This window comes from Dermacentor albipictus, chromosome 2, assembly GCF_038994185.2.
Source record: "Dermacentor albipictus isolate Rhodes 1998 colony chromosome 2, USDA_Dalb.pri_finalv2, whole genome shotgun sequence".
Taxonomy (NCBI): domain Eukaryota; kingdom Metazoa; phylum Arthropoda; class Arachnida; order Ixodida; family Ixodidae; genus Dermacentor; species Dermacentor albipictus.
Genome location: NC_091822.1, coordinates 15453120 through 15472110, shown reverse-complemented (window position 1 = coordinate 15472110; position 18991 = coordinate 15453120). Strand labels below are relative to the sequence as shown.

The 18991-nt window shown below is 48.4% G+C and overlaps 1 protein-coding gene and 1 long non-coding RNA gene across 4 annotated transcripts in view; one reads left to right on the top strand and one right to left on the bottom strand.

The window, feature by feature from the left end:
* The window catches only part of LOC135910894 (2-Hydroxyacid oxidase 1-like), a 173561-nt gene that overhangs the window by 41312 nt on the left and 113258 nt on the right, over positions 1–18991 (top strand). For all 3 annotated transcript variants that reach the window (XM_065442957.2, XM_065442956.2, XM_065442959.2), the window contains exon 3: positions 3858–4113. In XM_065442957.2, the coding sequence (XP_065299029.1) occupies positions 3858–4113 (256 nt within the window). The remainder of the gene's footprint in view (positions 1–3857; positions 4114–18991) is intronic.
* Positions 10236–11811, bottom strand: LOC135910895 (uncharacterized). The gene is made up of 3 exons (XR_010567153.2): positions 11731–11811; positions 11076–11200; positions 10236–10356 (listed from the first exon to the last, which is right to left on the bottom strand). It is a non-coding gene; the product is annotated as an uncharacterized lncRNA (long non-coding RNA).

Below are 18991 nucleotides of genomic sequence, written 5' to 3'. Positions count from 1 at the left end.
GTTTGTACAACCCCCCCACTGTAATGCCACTCTGGCGCTGTGGGTAAATAAATAAATAAAATAAACGGAACCAGCATCCCGTCCAGTGTGACCCAGCTCTTATCTCACTGGTGTCCCACTGAGTCCCAGCGAGCGCCAGTGTCTCCAGCGCAATCCAGTGTCAAAAACGCGCTGGTTTCACAGTGGAAGGCACTGGGAGGCGCTGGTTTTTGCAATAGGGAGAGTTGCCGATACCTTTCGAGCGCGTCGCGCAAACGTCACGTGCCCATGCAGAGTACATTTCGGGGAAATAATTTTCAGAAATAAGCCGATTTCATGCGGAACTCACTTTTATTGTCGGCAAACAACGCGGCAATTTCGCCTAGCGCCTGCTGCAAGATTCTAATTGCTTTCTTGATGTGTGTTGATGACTGGTCCACAAGGCCGTGTTCATATCGGCCAACTCGCCCCGGCCCTTTTTAACATTCAAGCCCTGGCTGGTTCTACGATTTAGGAATGTTGCACAAAGGTTTCCAGAAAATAAATTATATTCGTAAAATTATAAATTTGAAGCTGTTAGGGCGGTGCATCATGGCAGCAACATGGGCGGGAAAAAGTTGCAATAGCACCTGTGCTGATCTCTTGTAAGCCTAAAATGCCGTATACGAGAGGGGTGCATGCTTCGTGTAGGTTCATTCACACAATTTCCTGAAGCAGCCGAAACTGGCACCAGTGGAGTCGCTGCTAAAGTTACTGATCTGGAAAAAATGTCAGTGTCTGCGGTTCCAAGTGTGCTGCTGCTTGTCTGCTGTGGGCGAAGGTTGCTAAAGTATGTACGTATCCAAGGGAACGTGTATGTCCATTGCAAACTAGCTACACCACCGCCCCCCCCCCCCTTTTTCGTATTCGCGGGAGTTGTACGAATTCGAATGTTCACAGGTTGGAAAGTATTGAGGCAGACGCCATGACAGATTCGCCATTACCATGTCAAAGAGAGTCGGGTATAAGATAGCCACCTGTGGGAGCACAGTTTTGGTTGAGGCAAGTAAAGAAAGGAGCTCCCAGAATCTCCAGTCAAGTGTACCCCGCTGCAAGTCATTTCACGTTACTCACCTTAAAACCCATAAGGGCTGAGTTAATATATTCAACAAATAAAGCAGCATAATATAAGCGGTTACAGCATTTGTGCATAAAATTGGCACGTAATGACGATGACGTCGGTGGGGAGGGCAGTCCAGCCCACAACAGTGCGGGGAAAAAAGGAACCTGAAAAAGTTGCAGTTCGAGAAGGAGGCCGGGCAATGAAAAATGGATGTGCAGTGCGGTGAGATATGCGGGTTGGACGAGTAATGTAAGGTGTTTGATTTAGAGTGCTGCGGTAAAAGTTAGGGAGCAAACGGGGGCTGGTGATGCGGCGGCGAGCTTCAAAGCTTTCGAGACCGGAGTTTGTCTCTAGGGTTGAAACGCTGGAGTTATACAAATATGAAGAATCGACGAAGCGAATGGCGCGGTTTTGAAAAATATTGACAATGACAAGAACTTTATGGGATTGTGGTGAGGAACTTGAGTGGGGGGAGCCCAAGGCTCCGCAATCAAGTTGGTGGCTTCGCCCACGACGGGACAGAGAGGTGGTTACTCTCTGCGACGTCGCGGGCCCTCTAGACGGCCTGTATGTGGTGCGTGAATTACGAGCTCTTCATCAAGGCATCCCACTTGGACTTGTATTGAAGGTCGGAGCCCGCGTTCTACGGGAACATCCAGAGCATGCGGTCGAAAGAGCAACGTGCGTAGCCGCATTTGGAGCACGGCTGCGGGATGTTGGGGTCAATCCAACTAAGTGCTCTGGGGGTGACGCAGAATCTCACCTGCAGGAGCCTTAAAGTAACGGCGTGAGCCCTGTTCAGTTTCCGTCCTGGGGGAGGGAATTTCCTCCTGCTGTGTCTGTAATGCGACTTAATTTCGCGATAGGTGGTAAGTGGATCTTTGAAGGGGCAATCTTGTGGGAGTGCCGGGCCGTTAGCTCGGGCACGGTTCGTCAATTCCCGCGCCAGTCAGTTGGCCCACTCGTTAGGGTTGCAACCCGCTTGGTTAGTTATATCGTTCACGTGAGCCGGGAACCATGTTTCTTCGCCCGTAGTTATACGAAAGGATCTATTGACGATGCCGGCTGCGTGTTTAGAAACTAGAGCAGACGAGAAAGACCTGACCGCTGTGCGCGAGTCAGAGAAAGTGGTCGAAGGTCCTTTTGCTGTTTGAAGTGCCAAGGCTATCGCGGATTCCCCTGCGTCGTTCTCGTGTTTAGTGCAGACTGACGCGGCGCTGATAAGCGTTCCGGGTGCATCAACGATCGAGATTGAAAACCGGTATTCGCTGCCGAATTTGGCGGCGTCGACGAAAAATGCATCTGCCCCGTAAGGATCGATTCGTTGAAGGATGGTTCTAGCCCGCGCTCTTCTGCCACCTTTGCTATATATTGGGTGGATGTTCCTCGGTACGGGCTCAAGCTTTATGCCCTCCTGGGCGAATTTAAACAGGGGTGTCAGTCGAGTGGTGCCTGTATAGGGAGTATTCCAGCTTCATCCGGCTCCGGCTCCGGCTTAGTTGACGAAAGCCTGGAGATCTCTGCAATAAACTGTGCTTCGATTATTTGTCTGTGGTATTCTGAATTCCGAGTTCGAGTAGTTTCACCGTGCTAGCGGACTGTGGATTACAGAGTATTCTTTTGACGCTGGACCTAATGAACGTGTCGAGTTTGTTCTTTTCGATTTTGCTCCATTTGAGGTACGGTGCCGTGCAAGTAATATGACTGATGAAAAAAGCTTGGAAGACCCTGGGTAGGTTGTCCTCCTTGAGTCCTCCTCTTTTCCTTGTGATTTTAGTGGAGCGTTTTAGGATATTTTTCGCCTGTGCGTCTAGCTTGTTTAGAGCTACTGCATTACAGCCTTTGGCGTTGATTAAAGTCCTAAAATTTTGATGAAGTCACCCTCGAGCCGAGTGCATCTTTAGGTATGTTAGGTGCGGGTTCCAGATCCGTCTGGCATACTCAAGTTGAGGTCTGATGAGAGTTTTTTATGCCAGCAGTTTCACGTGTTGCGGTGCATCATGAAGATGACGTTTTAAGAGTCCTAGAGGGCAGATGATATGATTGCGGTAATATGTGCTTGCCAAGAAAGGTCACTGCAGAGGGTGACACCAAGATACACAAATGACTGGACGCTTTTTATATGGGAGTTAGCAACTACATAGGACAAAATAAAGGGATTGTTTCAGTGATGAAAGGAGACCAGTTTCCATTTGTTAGCGTTTAGCGTCATTAACCAAAAGCCACGCCATTCATGGACGCGGTTAATGTCGTCTTGGAGGGTAGCTTGATCCGACGTGTCAGTAATAGTACGATTAATTACACAGTCGTTGGCGAAGATACGTATTTTACAGGACACTTGGAGTGCTTCATCATAAATATATATTAGGAACAAAAGCGGGCCGAGTACAGAGCCCTGCGGTACGCCCGATGCTACAGGGAGAGTGCCGGACCTGTGATTGTTGATTGAAATCAACTGAGAGAGCTTAGTTAGGAATTGTTTAATCCGCGCTAGAATATTAGGGCGCATATTTAAAACGGCGTGTTTTAGTAAGATGCGCTGGTCTGTTACCTAGTCAAATGCCTTCGCGAAATCTAAAATCAATGAATCGGTCTGTAGGTTACGGTCACCGTTGGAATGTAGGTCGAAGGTGCTGCTGATTCAACCGATTCTTTGTACATGTCTGAACAACCTCAATTTGAAAACAGCTCCATAGCCTTAATGATCATTATTACCCTTCCTTTTAAACCAAATACTGGGGAGCAGTGTGAAAGCTGTTTCAATTGCAACGTGCAGCTGCTCGCGACGCTGGCACGCTCATGATTGTCAGCACCATTGCGACCACGTCGCTGGAGGAGGTGCGCGACGCGGCGCCGGATGGCCGCCGGTGGTTCCAGCTGTACGTGTACCGGGACCGCGGTGTCACGTGCTCCCTCGTGCGACGCGCCGAGGAGGCCGGCTACTCTGCCCTGGTGCTCACCGTGGACACGCCTTACTTCGGCCAGCGGCTGGCTGATGTGAGAAACAAGCTCGCCCTGCCACCCGCACTCAAGTGAGCCAGTTGGTCTTTGTGGCAGACTTCAGTCTTCGGTATCTTGTAACAACTTCCAGAAAGTAGCCGTTTCAGCCGAAAGGCAAAGCATCAATTGCGACAGCCAATTAGGGGATGGCAATAAGTGAGGATAGTAGCTTTATTGCCGTGTAAGCTTGTAAACATAGGCACACTAGCTAAATTAAGAAGCATGGTGTTACGCGCACACGAGCAAACATCAACACATCTGACTCGATGACAGCGGAAACTCGCTGTCAAAAGGTTGGCCTGAGGAAACGTGGCAGTAGCAGCGAGCCAAGTGACATTCTTGCTGTCTATCGCTTCGACAAAAAGTGAGCGCCGAGAACACACAGCACGCACAAATGTCATCTTTGGCTGGTTGTTTCTGAGCGCTCTCGAGCGCTCCCCCGAGCGGCGTTGTCTTCGGCTGGTTGAAAGAGGGTGCGCGCCCTCCGTTCGGCTGGTTCTTCTCGATTGCTCTCCTCCATCTTCGAGCGCTCTGAGGTGCTCCGAGCCCTGTCGTCGGAGCAGTCGTCGAGACTGAAACGTCATCGCCGCACTGCGTCGCTGCTGCTGGCGACGGCCCACCGTAACCTAGGCAACCTAGGCCGCTGCATCCTGCCGTCTCGATGAATGCTCGTCCCGCCGACGTGTCCGCCGGTCTTCCCGGCAGCGCCGGGAGCTTTGGATAGACTACAGTGCACTAGAAAATATTGGGTAGTGGAGGCGGCCCAGGCGTGAGGCATGTTGTGTAGAAGCTCACCAGATGGCGCGCGCGCTCACATCCTGAGCACCGGCTGAGGCAGTATGCGGCAGAGCGCAGCAAGCGAGTGCGGCGGCACAGCGTTTCAGAATGCTGCGTTCATTTCTCCTCAAGCCGAATATGTAAATATGGTTTTATGTAAGCAACCATAGGATCTGTAGCATGGGAAGGTAGGGTGCGGCACGTACCTGCAATGCCTGTTATCGCGATGCACGCACTTCGTCCCCGCCCCCCCGCCGACTGCAGCGGCAGAGTGCACTTCTAGCATTGAAATTTAACTTCCTCTTTTTTTACCCAGCTGCGGCAGTAACAAGTCCCGTTCGTAACATAGAAAATCTATTTGTGCTGAACGCATGCATACTGCTGCATTCTATCATAATGATTTAAGCAAGCGATGAGCATGCGCATTTCAGAAGCATGAGCCTCCTGAAGACAGTTTATATCAGTCACAGTATCAGTGGGTAGGGGGAGGCATTTTCAAGAAACATACTGCAACAGAAGAGTTCCACGCTAGGGAGCACACAATGCTATTTCACATACTTATGTGCGACGGCTCAACTTCAGATATCTTGAGGTCTCCCAACTCTTACCTTTGGAACGGTTTAAGGACTTCACAAAAAAGTGCAGCCGTGTGGTAAGATAAAAAACTACAGCCTTCACCGTCAATGATTCTGCATGGCTGGCGCAACCTATCCGGTCTGCACGGTTTCTCTTAACAAGAGCAATAACATCCATAACACTTTCATGATGCAGCTCCTGTGTGCTGAATGTGGCTGTGAAAACATTTTCTATTCTTCGAATAAACCTGAGAAGCCATCCGGTTGGGTACAGTAGGCCACCACTGTCTCGCAGCCTGGTGTACTGATCGGCAGCAAGATGATGAACATCCTCCTTCTTTGTGACAAGCAATTTGTGGCATTCATCACACTCCAATTTCCACAGACACTTTCTGGCAACCTGACCACAAATGTAAAAAATGAGCCGGTCGTCACTTTTTGCTTGAACGCGTGAGACATGGTCTGGTACAGGGCCCTGCTTCTGATGCTCTGCAGTGGGAATGTCATCATCATCAAGAAGGCTTTGGATTAGGTTCCTTTTGCCAGGTTTTGGGCCTTCCATCATGCCTGGCTCAAGCAGCGCAGTAAGAACACCAGGCTCAGCATTCCCATTAGCAACAGATCTGGCAAGCCCATAAAAAACTTAGGCAAGACACAGTAATGAGAAACTGTTGGGGTGTTGGATGGGTATTGCAACCGCTTTACTGTCGCGCTATACCGAAGAGATTTTCAACTGGGTGCTGACACAGCTTTGAGGTCATTAAGTATTTGTAGCTAACATTCTTTGTCAGGTAGGTCAGCAACGACAGAACACTTGCAACTGTCACTCTCAGGCCAACAGCAGTAGATGCGAACAGGAATCCACCTCGACCACCTGCATGCAGCTCCCATTCGGTTAGGTACGTCAAAAACGAAAGAAGCTTGTCCACAGAAGCAGATTCTGGCCGCAGGGCTTAGCTTGAAAATCTGGATGTCATTATTTCAATGAGGTCTCGGATCATTCTGCAACAGAAAATGCACCAAGAATTTATTTTCTAGTATCCAGTTTACGGGCAAATATGTAGTGCTGTGATTTTTTACAGTACTATATATTTGCATCTTAGAACAAGTGTTGTGCATAAACTTACCCAAAGAAGATGAGCACTGGTTGAATCCTTCCATAGTTGCTTTCGAGCTCTGTCTCATACAGCCGAAGGCCGTTCAGCACCTTGTCACTGAACAGTTGGAACGCGTAAAACACCCTCATTTTTTCGAAGTTGTTCGGGTTGGTGTGACGACTTGTTATTCCTGTCATGGCTTGAAGAGTTACATTCGAGCCGTCAAGCTCCAGTGCTTTACGCAGCGGACGCAGGGCGACCTGCGAAATACACAACCACAAAAAAGACAAGCCGGTTCCACTTTACACTAATATACAATACTAGACATATAAACAAGACCTGCTTGCAACAGGTGAAAGGCAGTGAAAACAAATTGAGGTATGTTGTTACCTCGCCTGCTGGTGTGCTGAAGCTGCTCTTTAGGAGTCCATTCTTGAGGCACTTAAGTGCGGAAAGTCAGACACAAAGCGAAGTGAGCGGCTTGCGTCAACTGGGTGCTGCACCTTGCACTTTGTGAGTGAGGAAGTCGCTCCAATTTCCATCAGTGACCACATCTTCCTGTTCCACGTTGCACCGTCACTAGTAATGAAGTCCGCAAATAATCCTGCATTTTCTGCCAGGATAACTGCCTCTGTCATAATTTTCGTTAGCAGGCTTCCTTTTACATTTCCATGAGTGGCGAAAACGGCCAAGATCTGCGTCCACTTTCCGATAAATGGTACGAAACAAATCACCATCCCGTGGTCACACATGGTGTGTTTGTCAGACTTAGGTGTGAAGGAGCTCAGATCAACGAATCCTTCAATAAATGAACCGGAAGTAACCGCAAGGTTTTCTGAAAGCTGCATCTCATCGACAAGCAGTCCGCCATGTCTTTTGAAATGATCCATCGTGCTTGTTTTTTTCCTTAAGGACTCTAAAAATTTTGGCATTAAAGCCAAATCCAGTCCTATAAGACTCCAGGTAATTGCTCAGCGTTGATTTTGCTGGGAGTGCAAGAATATTTTGCTTTCGCATGTGCTCATACGGTTTAGGTCCTTTCATTTTCATAATTATACATTCGAGGATCCAGCTCTTTGTGTACGTCATTCCCTGCATACCTTTACGTTTAGCTGCTGAAACCATACGAATACCAGCCTCTTTTTGTTTCGATGACAACGTTTCAAGTTTGCTCTTGAGGGCTTCTTCAGTGATTTTCGAATTTGCATCTTTCATTTCGCGAACCATCTGCTGAAGTGTTCTGGCACGTGTGGTCAGGCGCTTTGTCCTTTGCCGAGCCAGTTTCAAGTGCTTAGGAATGTTGGTCTTCAGAGGCTTTCTCGTCTTGAGCCGGGACTTCCTTGACTGTAGGCTCTTCCTCATATAGCGGCACGCTACACAGGTGGACCCTAAAGCAAAGCACACACACAAAAAAAGAGTTGGGCTGGTTATTCTCATTTTCGGAGAAATGTTTATACAACACAAGTTGCAATATATAAAAATAAAAGGACACACGAGGCAAATTTTAATATTTTGCTTGTGGCTGTCCAACATTATTCTCGCAGCCAAAACACCCATTTAACTGGTGCTTTTCTGTTCTGGGCTACTGTCACCTTTATGTATTGGTAATAAGATGTTACGTAAGGTGAATCCAAATGGATAGTTCCCTGTAGGTGCTGTAAACAGTGCGTGACGGTGTTTTTCAATTAAACGTTTAGTTTGCACTTGGATAGGAACGATGGTTTTACGATATGGTATTCTTCGGAATTGCTGAAACTTAAGAGCCTTGACGATGTCTCAAGTTTGTAGCTAGATGATATCACGTGCAAGCCAGTGTACAAGCAAAGCTGATTTTGCTTTTTTTTTCATGTCTCAAAGGATGTTTTATCCCACATGAAAAAAAAACTAAAAGCACAGTGTCGCAGAAGAAGCGAGTGCTTACCTTCTTTGCTTACTATTCCCGAGCAAGATCGGCTGACGCTAGTATCTTGCACAATGTGAATAGAGTGCTTGAGGTGGCATGTGATATCCTTGCTGTAGTCGTTCTCAAACTCGGCTTGGTCCTTGGCACCCTTGCAAACAATATCAGTATCTGAGTCTTCACAAATCTCTTCCGCCTCCTTTATCGATCTTAACATAACTTGCTTGCTCTCTTTTCCGCGAAAGTATAAGCGGGCGGTAACTGTGTTTGCGCAGTTAGTCGTAAACATCAGCACTCTTTCATGAAAAAGAGCAAATGGATTTTTTCTCACACTTGTCGTGGCAAACACGACTCCATCGAAGTCTACCGCATCAAGTCGTGTCCACCTCTTCGGTACGGTAACACTGTTTCGATCGTTTGAAGATCATGCTGAGGCACTGTCACATCCATGCTGACGTTGCCATCCGCACCGTCATCTTGGGGTGATGAATCATGAACGTCGCAACGAGACAAACGCACCTTCTTCGTACGTGCAGCTGGGCACACTGCAACGGGTTTCTTCTCTGGTCTTCTCTGACGCATTTCCTTTGAGAGGTAGGATGGCAAATCGGGCAGGAGCGTAGGCAACGCGTCGTTGGCCAGCGCCGGTTTACCTCTAGGAATCGTTACTTACTCACCTTTGATAAAATGAACATAGTCGCGCCGAATAATACGCGCTTCAAAGTGCCTCTCACACACACTTGAAGTCTCGGAGAGTGGCTTATCTTTGCGGTGAAGATTCCTCTCCCATTGTTTCCGCCGGTCATTGTCTTTAGGCACTCCAAAAAGAAACAACGTGCGCCCATTTACTTTCCGAAAACCAAGATACCCGCCTTTGCATCCGGGCGCATAACAATGCGTATCGCTCTTTTTTCTTCTTCTGTTCCATTATCCAAAAAGCAACAACAGGGCAGCATCGAACAGAGCAACGGTCACGCTCGGCACTGTCAGTAGCTTCACTAGCAAAAATGCGAAAAGCACGCTGGCTCGTAGCACTTAGAATGACGCGGTGATGCGCACGTGGGCAACGCGAGCTCAAACCGGCACAGTCTCTTCGGGAAAAGAACACCAGTGCCCCTAGCGGGAGTCTTCGCTCTTGGCTTCACGCTGCCTGTGCGCCCAGCCCTCCGCTCTTTCCACTACCCAATACTTGTAGTTCACAGTAGATAGACGTAACATTGGACATTCGCACTAGTCACGTGGTTCTACATCTGCCATTTCCTCCTCCGAGAGCGAGTCGCACGTTCGGCTTGCGCGCTTGTCCTCTATCTCTGAGCTCCGGGAACGCCGGATCTGCCCGACTCTGCTTCGGCGGATGGAGGCGACCAGTCGAAGATACCATAAGCATAGAGAAAGAAAACAAAGTTAAGAGTGGGCACTCCCATACACCCCAGCGGCTCAATCGACCCTAGCGCACCTGGCGGTTGGTGAGAGCAACTGGCCTGCACTTCCTGTTTCGGCTTCCCTGGCGCGAAATTTGGATTACCCCGCGTAACCGATGCTAGGCTGTAGCGGAAGCGTGTCATTTCAGTCCACTTTTCGTCACCCAAATGGAAACGCTTTTATTTGTCGTTTTGGTTTAGCGATTCCCTATTTTGTCTAGTTCAATATTTGGCGTGGACTGAGATCCTGACGCAATTTTTATTTCGATTAAGTTATAACAGATGGAGATAGAGGTAATCATAATTCACTACGACTTTACCCATCGCGCTTGTCTTCTGTGTTTTGGTACAAGCGGTCATATCTATCGAAGAGACAGAGTTTCCGCAACGTTTTTATTCCAAGGCAAGATAGGCTTTTTCTGGGTTCTGTCGTTGTTAAAGCACCACGAAACACAGCAGTAGATGCCGTAGCTTGGACCGCCGAACGGCATGGCATCAGCACGGTCTGAAAGTGTCAATAAGTGCACGCTTTGTTAGTTACCAAAAACATATGTAAGGGTCACAACTGAACCAGGAAACCGCTTTGAATGAATAGCGAACCGATGCACCATATAAAACCGCCGACACATTCTGACCTCTGACCCATAAAACTCGCACTTACAAGGATAAATGTTAAGACCCCGTACAGGGGTGTTCAAAAGTTTCCAGGCCGCCATCCTATCTTATCCCATGGCATCGTGGCCTGTGAACTTTTGGACACCGCTGTACGTACTCAGTATAAGGAGTACATTAGTAGGCGAAATAGTAGTTCACATAAGTGTGGTAAAGATAAATTCTAAACGTCCAAATACGAGTCCTTTGTTCAAATGCGGACCCCGCCGCGCCTACGCAACAATACGTTGTGCGATGTATTTCGCCACGAAAAAATGGTAAGGAACCGTAAGTAACCAGAATGCGCAGTACTTCCCAACACGGCCGCCGCAATAAGTACATGCAGGAGTCATTCGTGACTTTCCCCCACGGTTACTTTTCTGTATAAACAATCCGCACGGACGTATACACCAGCGTCCGTCCGTGCACACCTCGCTGAAGTACAAAACGCAATAAGCTATGCTCGCTGTTTATGTCACATGCCATTGTTTGCAAGCAATATCATTAAAATATTCAGGACGCCTTACTCTATAAGGGAAACGAGCAAGCAAAGCTTGGCTACAGTGTGCTTACCGTCCTGCTTTTCTTTATTTAGGTAGCGCCAGTCCCCGGAACGCCGTTTTCGGTCTGAATCGGCGTGGCGTCTTTTATGTTCGTTCCAGCGTTCGTCAGCCTCCAAAACGGGCCAACGAAAGGACCTACAACCATCACGCGATCGTGTAAACGTAGGTCACGAATTCAATTTTCTCGAAACCGGAATTTTCCATAAATGTGCTATTCATGATATTGACCTTAAGCGTTGTCCAGCAGATCGTTTTTAGTCCGCAATACGAACTATTTCAACGGAATGCCGATACCGTGGTTATCGCAAACAGCGCTGGGCAAGAACGGTTTACCCTCGCAAACCGAGACGCAGCGTCTCGATGGCGTCTGACAAGCTGCGAGTCGCAGTGCAGTGCACAGCCGTGAACCGGTCCAAGTTAATGGCAGCTGCGCGTTGTTTAATGATTTTCACGGAACGCAACCAACAAAGATCGTGCCGTTCCCGGCGGGGGTAGCAAGAAAGTACATGGTACAGCCCTCACGCTACGCGTTTCTTGGGGTGGCATGCTTTTCCCATTGTTCGCATCTAGCCGCCTCATATAGAGCCGCAAACTGCTTTTTTTTAGCGAACCTCGTCGTCTTCACAAGTGATTTACTCCAAGCTTCGCTTGAAAACGTGACTCACCTGTCTCACACACGAAAACACCGCCGCAGCCGGTTTTCACGAAAAATTTCCGCTGGCACGCCGCTGGTACACGAATCGTTGATTTCTGCTCGATGGACGACTGGTGATTGGTGTTAATGGCAGTAGGGATGAAGAACAAAAAGCACGGAAGGTGTCTTTGATAAATTCTGTTTTTATGCATAAGAAACACGCCAAATATGGGCGTGTATTTATTATTTTGCAAAACGATTGAGCAGAATTCATCACAACTTTTTCTTTTTTTGCGCCTGCGTCCTCTGGCGTTTGTTGACAGCACTAGTTCATTACGTAGCCGTGACCTAGTTCCTGAGGCCAGATTTCTCGGAGTGTCCGCTCTTAGTCTTTTTTCTTTCTCTCTGCCATAAGCTACAAGCCGCGGACACTCCCAGACTCGGTCCCAAGGCAGATAGACAAAAGACAAAATGGCGAGCTTTAATTACCATTTATTGATCGAATTATGTGACCTTCCATGTACGTCAACGTTATCTTTAGCGTCTACAATTTATTTATTTTTTTTTTATCCGGTCGGGTATTTTTACCGGACAAAGAGCTCACTAATGCGCGCAGCGGTCACTCGTTATCAGTCCCAAACTTGTTTCAGTTATCAAAATCACTTTTCTTCGATCAATTATATTATTGCACAACACCAATAACCGGGTCTACGTTTTTTTTTAGCTTTCCGAGCTCCGCCCCATGTGCACGAGCGTCTTCAAGATGAATGTCAGAAAGCGCACACATCCTGCAAATCAACTTTATCCTCAGCAGATTTGTTTACGTTATGGAAAAAGTGTACCCACACACAATGACAATTCCTTATTTTAAAAGCCATCACTGAGTATTGTTTCGTTTAAAGGCAAAAAATTTATGACTTCAAGAACCTGTACAATTTCAAATATATGAATATATGCAGCTGCTAGTATCCTAAAACCTGATATTACAAGAATGTTTAAATCCTTAATTTCACTTCAGGCAATTTCTGCACACTGCTTGCAAACATTTGTTAGATGCAGGTACAGCGTCATAATGCTTGCAGTTGCAGACCACTGCTACCGCTTCCTGTACTTGAACGTGGGTAGCCCGGATACATGCCATCACACCCATGTTTACGGTCGGTCAATGTTGAAGAGAGTTGGAATAGTGGTCACTTAAACTCTTCAGTGTCAGTGATTGAAAGAACGCCTGCACCACCGATCATGCTGCATGACGAAGCATTTCCGCTGACATCGCATTTAGTGAAGCCGTATGTAAATGCCCCAAGTGATTCCAAGCAAGCAGTCTTCAAGTACAACCTGTCAAAGCAATGGCGAATAGGGAAAAATGCAGTTGGTCGAGCGAAGGCACGCTTAGGCTCATTATGAAGGGGATGGAATACCGACTGTCGAATGTCAAGCTGGCCATTAGGGGGTCCTGCACTTTACACGACATCTGCGAAGCCTTCCGAGATTATGTGGAAGAGCAGTGGATGCTGAGAGAGAGAGAAGGGAAGACGGAAAGGCAGGGAGGTTAACCAGACTGAGTCCAGTTTGCTACCCTACACGTGAGGAAGGGAATGGGGAGTGAAAGAGGAAGAGAGAGAACTTAGGTGTAGGATGTCTATAGTCGGGCACTCAAGCCTGTTACCCTCAGGTAGCGAAAAAGCGCCTCGAACTGCTTTCTGGGCCAATGAACTGTGAGGCCAGGCTCCCAAGATCTTCGCTTCCGTAAATGGCCTGTCATCCAGTCTATTTAAGGCACACTGGAGAGTCTCACGTTGATTATTGAAGCGAGAACAGTGGCACAGAAGGTGACTGATGGTCTCTTCACACCTGCACTTAGCGCACATTGGCGAATCCGCCATTCCAATACGATAGCTGTAGGAGTAAGTGAATGCTACTCCTACACACAGCCGACACAGCAGTGTTGCGTCACGTCGTGGAAGGTTCGCTGGTAATGTAAGTTTCAGTGATGGGTCGAGACTGTGTAAACGACACTTGGAGTTACAACCTAACGTTATTGTACAAGCGAGACTGCGAAGCTTTCTTGCAGCGTTGACTCTGGGTAAAACTATAAGGAGTGTCGGTGAGCTAGCCTGGGCACATCGGGCAGCGTCATCAGCGAGGTGATTACCAACGATGCCACAATGTCCCGGCAGCCACTGAAATATGATATCATGTCCTCTTTCAGATGCGCAATGGCAGGTTTCGTTGATTTGTGACACCAGCTGTTCATAATTGCCACGTCCTAAACTTCGCAAGCTCTGGAGGGCTGCTTTCGAGTCACAAAATATTGCCCATTTGTTGGGCGGTTCTTTTTCGATGTATTCGACAGCAGCGCGAAGAGCGGCCTGTTCAGAACCTGTAGATGTCGTTACGTGTGAAGTCTTAAACTTGATGACGACCGATTGAGATGGTAGAACAATGGCGCCCTAGAATTTTCCGAGACGGAACCATCCATGTAAACATGAATTCGGTTAGCGTATGAACAATGCAGAAGTTCCAGTGTGATCTGCTTGAGAGCCGCGGTGGTCAGGCTAGCTTTCTTTACTATTCCTGGAACAGCAAGGTACACAGGAGGCTTCTTCAAGCACCACATAGGGGATGGTGTTCTTGTTGAGGGTGAGTGCCTCAAAGACAAAGCGTACCGGTTAGCCGCAATTGATCTGGAGAACGCTGCCTTGGGTCTTATCTCAGGCAAGCGAGCGAGATGGTGGTCAGCGACTCTAGATATATGACGAACATGCACCCGGAGTGCGTCGATATCTATATAGGTCCTTATTGGGTGGTCTCTCGCGGTGGCAATTGCTGCCACGGTTGAAGCATTTCGAGGTAGCCCCAGACATGCTCAAGGGCTTGGCCTTGAATGCTCTGAAGGACACGGATGTTAGTTTTGTTAGCATTGGACAGCACTGGTGTGCTGTATCGCAAGTATCCTAGGAAGAGCGTCCTGTATAGTTGAAGCATAGATGCCATGGATGTGCCCCACATTTTGCCGGCAAGAAACCTTAGTATATGGGAGATAAAAGTAAGCCTCTTCTTCAAGTATGTGATGTGGGGGCTCCATGAAAGGTCTCTGTCTATAATAACGCCTAGGAATCGGTTTGTTTTTGCGTAGGAAATTGGTTGGTGGTTAATAAAAATGGGGTACCAGGTCGCGGGCTTGTGGGTAAAGGCGACTAAGGCGCACTTCTCGGTCGAAATGCTGAGGCCTTGCGCACGCAGGTACGATGATGTTAGGGTCACTGCTTTTTGGAGCCGTGCACGCACCTGGAGACGTGTAACTGCCGAGGCCCATATGCATATGTCGACAGCATATATGGAAAGGTTTACTGTATGTGGTAGAACGTCGGCAAGGCCAAGGATTGCAAGGTTGAACAAAGTGGGGCTAAGAATCCCACCCTGAGGGACGCCATGGTAAGTGTAATGGTCAGCAGTTCGGCCATCTGCACTGAGCAAAAAGAAGGATCTTTAGAACAGATAGCTCCGAATCCACCGAAACATGCGTTCACCAATTCCATCATTTTCCAGGGCATCAAGGATGGCTTCATGCGTTACATTATCATAGGCGCTTTTCACGTCGAGGAATAGTGCAACCTACATACGCTTGTGGTGTTTTTCTTGTTGTGCAGACATGACTAGGTCGATGACGTTGTCAATAGAGGAACGGCCTCTTCTAAAACCAGCCATGGCATCGGGGTATACGTTGTGGCGCTCAAGATATCATTCTAGGTGGGTGAGAATCATTCTTTCCATGACCTTCCCAACACAGCTGGACAGCGCAATGGGTCGGTAGGATGCTAGGTCAAGTGGCGACTTTCCAGGCTTCAGGAGTGGTATCAAGCGGCTGGACTTCCACCGCTCAGGAACGACGCCATCATTCCATGACTGGTTATAACGTTCCAGAAGTCTGCTTCGGTCATATTCAACTAGGTGGCATAAAGCAGCGTAGGTGATGCCGTCTGGTCCTGGCGACGATGGGCGCCTGCATGAGGCCAGAGCAGCGTCCAATTCCTCAAGTGAGAAGGACACATTCAATTCGGGGAAGCGTGTCGCAGGAACCTCACCCAGAATTTCGCTATTGATGGTGACCACACTGCCCGCAATCTTCACAAAGAAGTCTTCGGCTTATCGACCTGTGATGGAGGGCTAGGGCTGAGAATTGGTGTCGTTACTGTGGAGACGATCCAAGGCCACGCACCGCCCTCCATATGATAGACAGTGGCTTGCGGGGGTCAAGTGATTCGCAGAACGTCTTCCACCATTGTTCCTCCAGCCTGTCCATACGACGTTGGATTTTCTTCTGTATACGTCGAGCGACTCTAAGGTCATGAATTGACTTCGTGCGCCTGTATCGCCTCTCGGCTTTTCTGCGAATCGTTCGAAGTCGCTCAAGTTCCATGTCAAAATCCGTACGTTTTTTAGCGGATGTAAATGTGTACTTAGACGAATCCGGTACACTTGTAATAAGGTTTTCAATGGTGCCGGTAAATCCTTATTTGCATGCCTCTTCCACCTTTGACTTATACGTTGACCACCTTATATATGCTTGTCGGGAAGTACAAGAGGAGAAGCTTCCAAATCCAGTGAGACTTAAGTAGGTGGGAACATGGTCACTACCATGAGTCTCGATGTCAGAGAACCATCGAACATTTTGACCAAGTTGCCGTGACACCAAGGTCAAGTCTAAGCAACTGCTATAGTTCGAACCATGCAAGTACGTCGGACTGCCATCGTTCAAAATGCTAAGTTAGTGGTCGGAAGCACATCCCACAAGTTTCCGGCCCCTGGAATCTATTCTGGAGCTTCCCCAAGCCAAGTGATGAGCATTAAAGTATCCCGTGATAATCCAGGGTCCAGTAGTCGCCGTCAGGATGTCTCGCAATCGGTCGCCGTCGAACCGAACCGTCGCAGACGCTCATCAAAAGAATTCTGCTCTCCGCACAAAGAATACGCGTGCCGCACAGCCTCTTGCTGTTGAATCTGCTCCAACCTCAGTGCAGAATGTTTCCAAACCGTGTATAGATAGCGGAGCATCTGAAAAGAATGCCGTGGATGAGGAATGGCCACCACTGTCAAGGATAAGCCCTGTGGAAAAACCCCAACAAGGAAAGGCACCACATTGCTCCACCCCTCACCCAGATGAGCTGGCAGAGCATGACCGCAGAATTGTAACAATGCTCAAGTCTTTGATAAATGCGATTCGCACGCTTGTCGGCAACTCGAATACGCCAACAGCTCGAAGCGCAGTGCAAGTGTTGGATGCCCTGAGACCAGTGCTTGCAAATCTTGCTTAAGCACAATGGCTCTTCCACTGCCTTCACTCCGTGATGAAGTACGTAGCGCTACGATTTTCCAGTGGAATGCCAGATGACTTAAATCAAGGATTTCACGTTTCCGCCAATACGTTTTCACGAATCGATTTCCTGTAGTGGTAATATGTGAGCCGAGCGTGTCAAAAGCGCTAAGACTCTTTGGATACGAAGCATTTATGCGGTCGACGTGTGGGAAATCCAGCAAAGTAATTGTTTACATCCGTACAGAACTGACGTACATTCCCCACTCGGTGCAGCCTCATGATGGAAACCAATACGTGTGTCTCCGCATTACAAAGAATAAAGTGGCCTTCACCCCTTAACGAGTGGATGCAGGATGTCTGCACCTTCAACGAGCTGTACAAGCAGGCATTGCATAACACTGATGCATGCACTGGGGAAGGCGAGGATGTAAGGGCTCCACTCGCGGAGTACTTTCGGAAACGAGCCCCATAAACCTAGTAGACTACAAGCAACTCAAGCTAATGTTTTCTTTTTCTAAGAACTTAAGGATCATTTCAAACGAAAGTTTGTCTGTCGCTACTGATTCACATATAGCGCCAAGTTCCATTTCTGTAGCTCTCTGTAGCATGACAGTGGTGACCACGCTGCTTGGAGCTCAGCTAAAGGTTCCTGCTTGTTCTTACAACAGATCGCCGTTTCTGCTGGAACTGCCTACCGAAGCTTATGAAAGAAGCGGTCTTCGTTAGGTGCATCGCCGTGGTCAGCGAAAGCACGGAAGGCGTAGCTTTTGGACTGGCTGCCACCAGGAGGTGTGGTGCCTATCATTAGCTACAGGGAATATCTCGGCATCTTGCGATACCGCTTTTGCTATAAAAGCAGACTACCAGCCACCCGTCCTTTCACTTGGCAGTGGTGACCACGCTTCTTGGCGCTCAGCTAAAAGTTCCTGCTTATCCTTACTACAGATCGCCGTTTCTGCTGGAGCTGCATTCCGACGTTTTGGAAAGAATCGGTATTCGTCACGTGCATCACCGTGTTTAGCGAAAGCACGGAAGGCGTCGCTTTTGGACTGGCTGTCACCAGGAGGTCTGCTGCCTATCATTAGCTACAGGGAATATCTAGGCATCTTGCGATACCACTTTTGCTATAAAAGCAGACTACCAGCCACCCGTCCTTTAACTTGGTAGTGGTGACGACGCTGCTTGGCGCTCAGCTAAAGGTTCCTGCATGTCCTTACTACAGATCGCCGTTTCTGCTGGAGCCTCATTCCGACGTTTTGGAAAGAAGCGGCCTTCGTCACGTCTATCGCCGTGGTAAGCGAAAGCACTGAAGGGGTAGCTTTTGGACTGGGTGCAGCCAGTAGGTGTGCTGCCTATCATCAGCTCCGGGGAATATCTCGGCATCTTGCGATACCGATTTTGCTATAAAAGCAGACTACCAGCCACCCGTCCTTTCACTTGGTAGTGGTGACCACGCTGCTTGGCGCTCAGCTAAAGGTTCCTGCTTGTCCTTACTACAGATCGCCGTTTCTGCTGGAGCTGCATTCCGACGTTTTGGAAAGAAGCGGTATTCGTCACGTGCATCGCCGTGTTTAGCGAAAGCACGGAAGGCGTTGCTTTTGGACTGGCTGTCACCAGGGGGTCTGCTGCCTATCATTAGCTACAGGGAATATCTAGGCATCTTGCGATACCACTTTTGCTATAAAAGCAGACTACCAGCCACCCGTCCTTTAACTTGGTAGTGGTGACCACGCTGCTTGGCGCTCAGCTAAAGGTTCCTGCTTGTCCTTACTACAGATCGCCGTTTCTGCTGGAGCTGCATTCCGACGTCTTGGAAAGAATCGGCATTCGTCACGTGCATCACCGTGTTTAGCGAAAGCACGGAAGGCGTTGCTTTTGGACTGGCTGTCACCAGGAGGTCTGCTGCCTATCATTAGCTACAGGGAATATCTAGGCATCTTGCGATACCGATTTTGCTATAAAAGCAGACTAC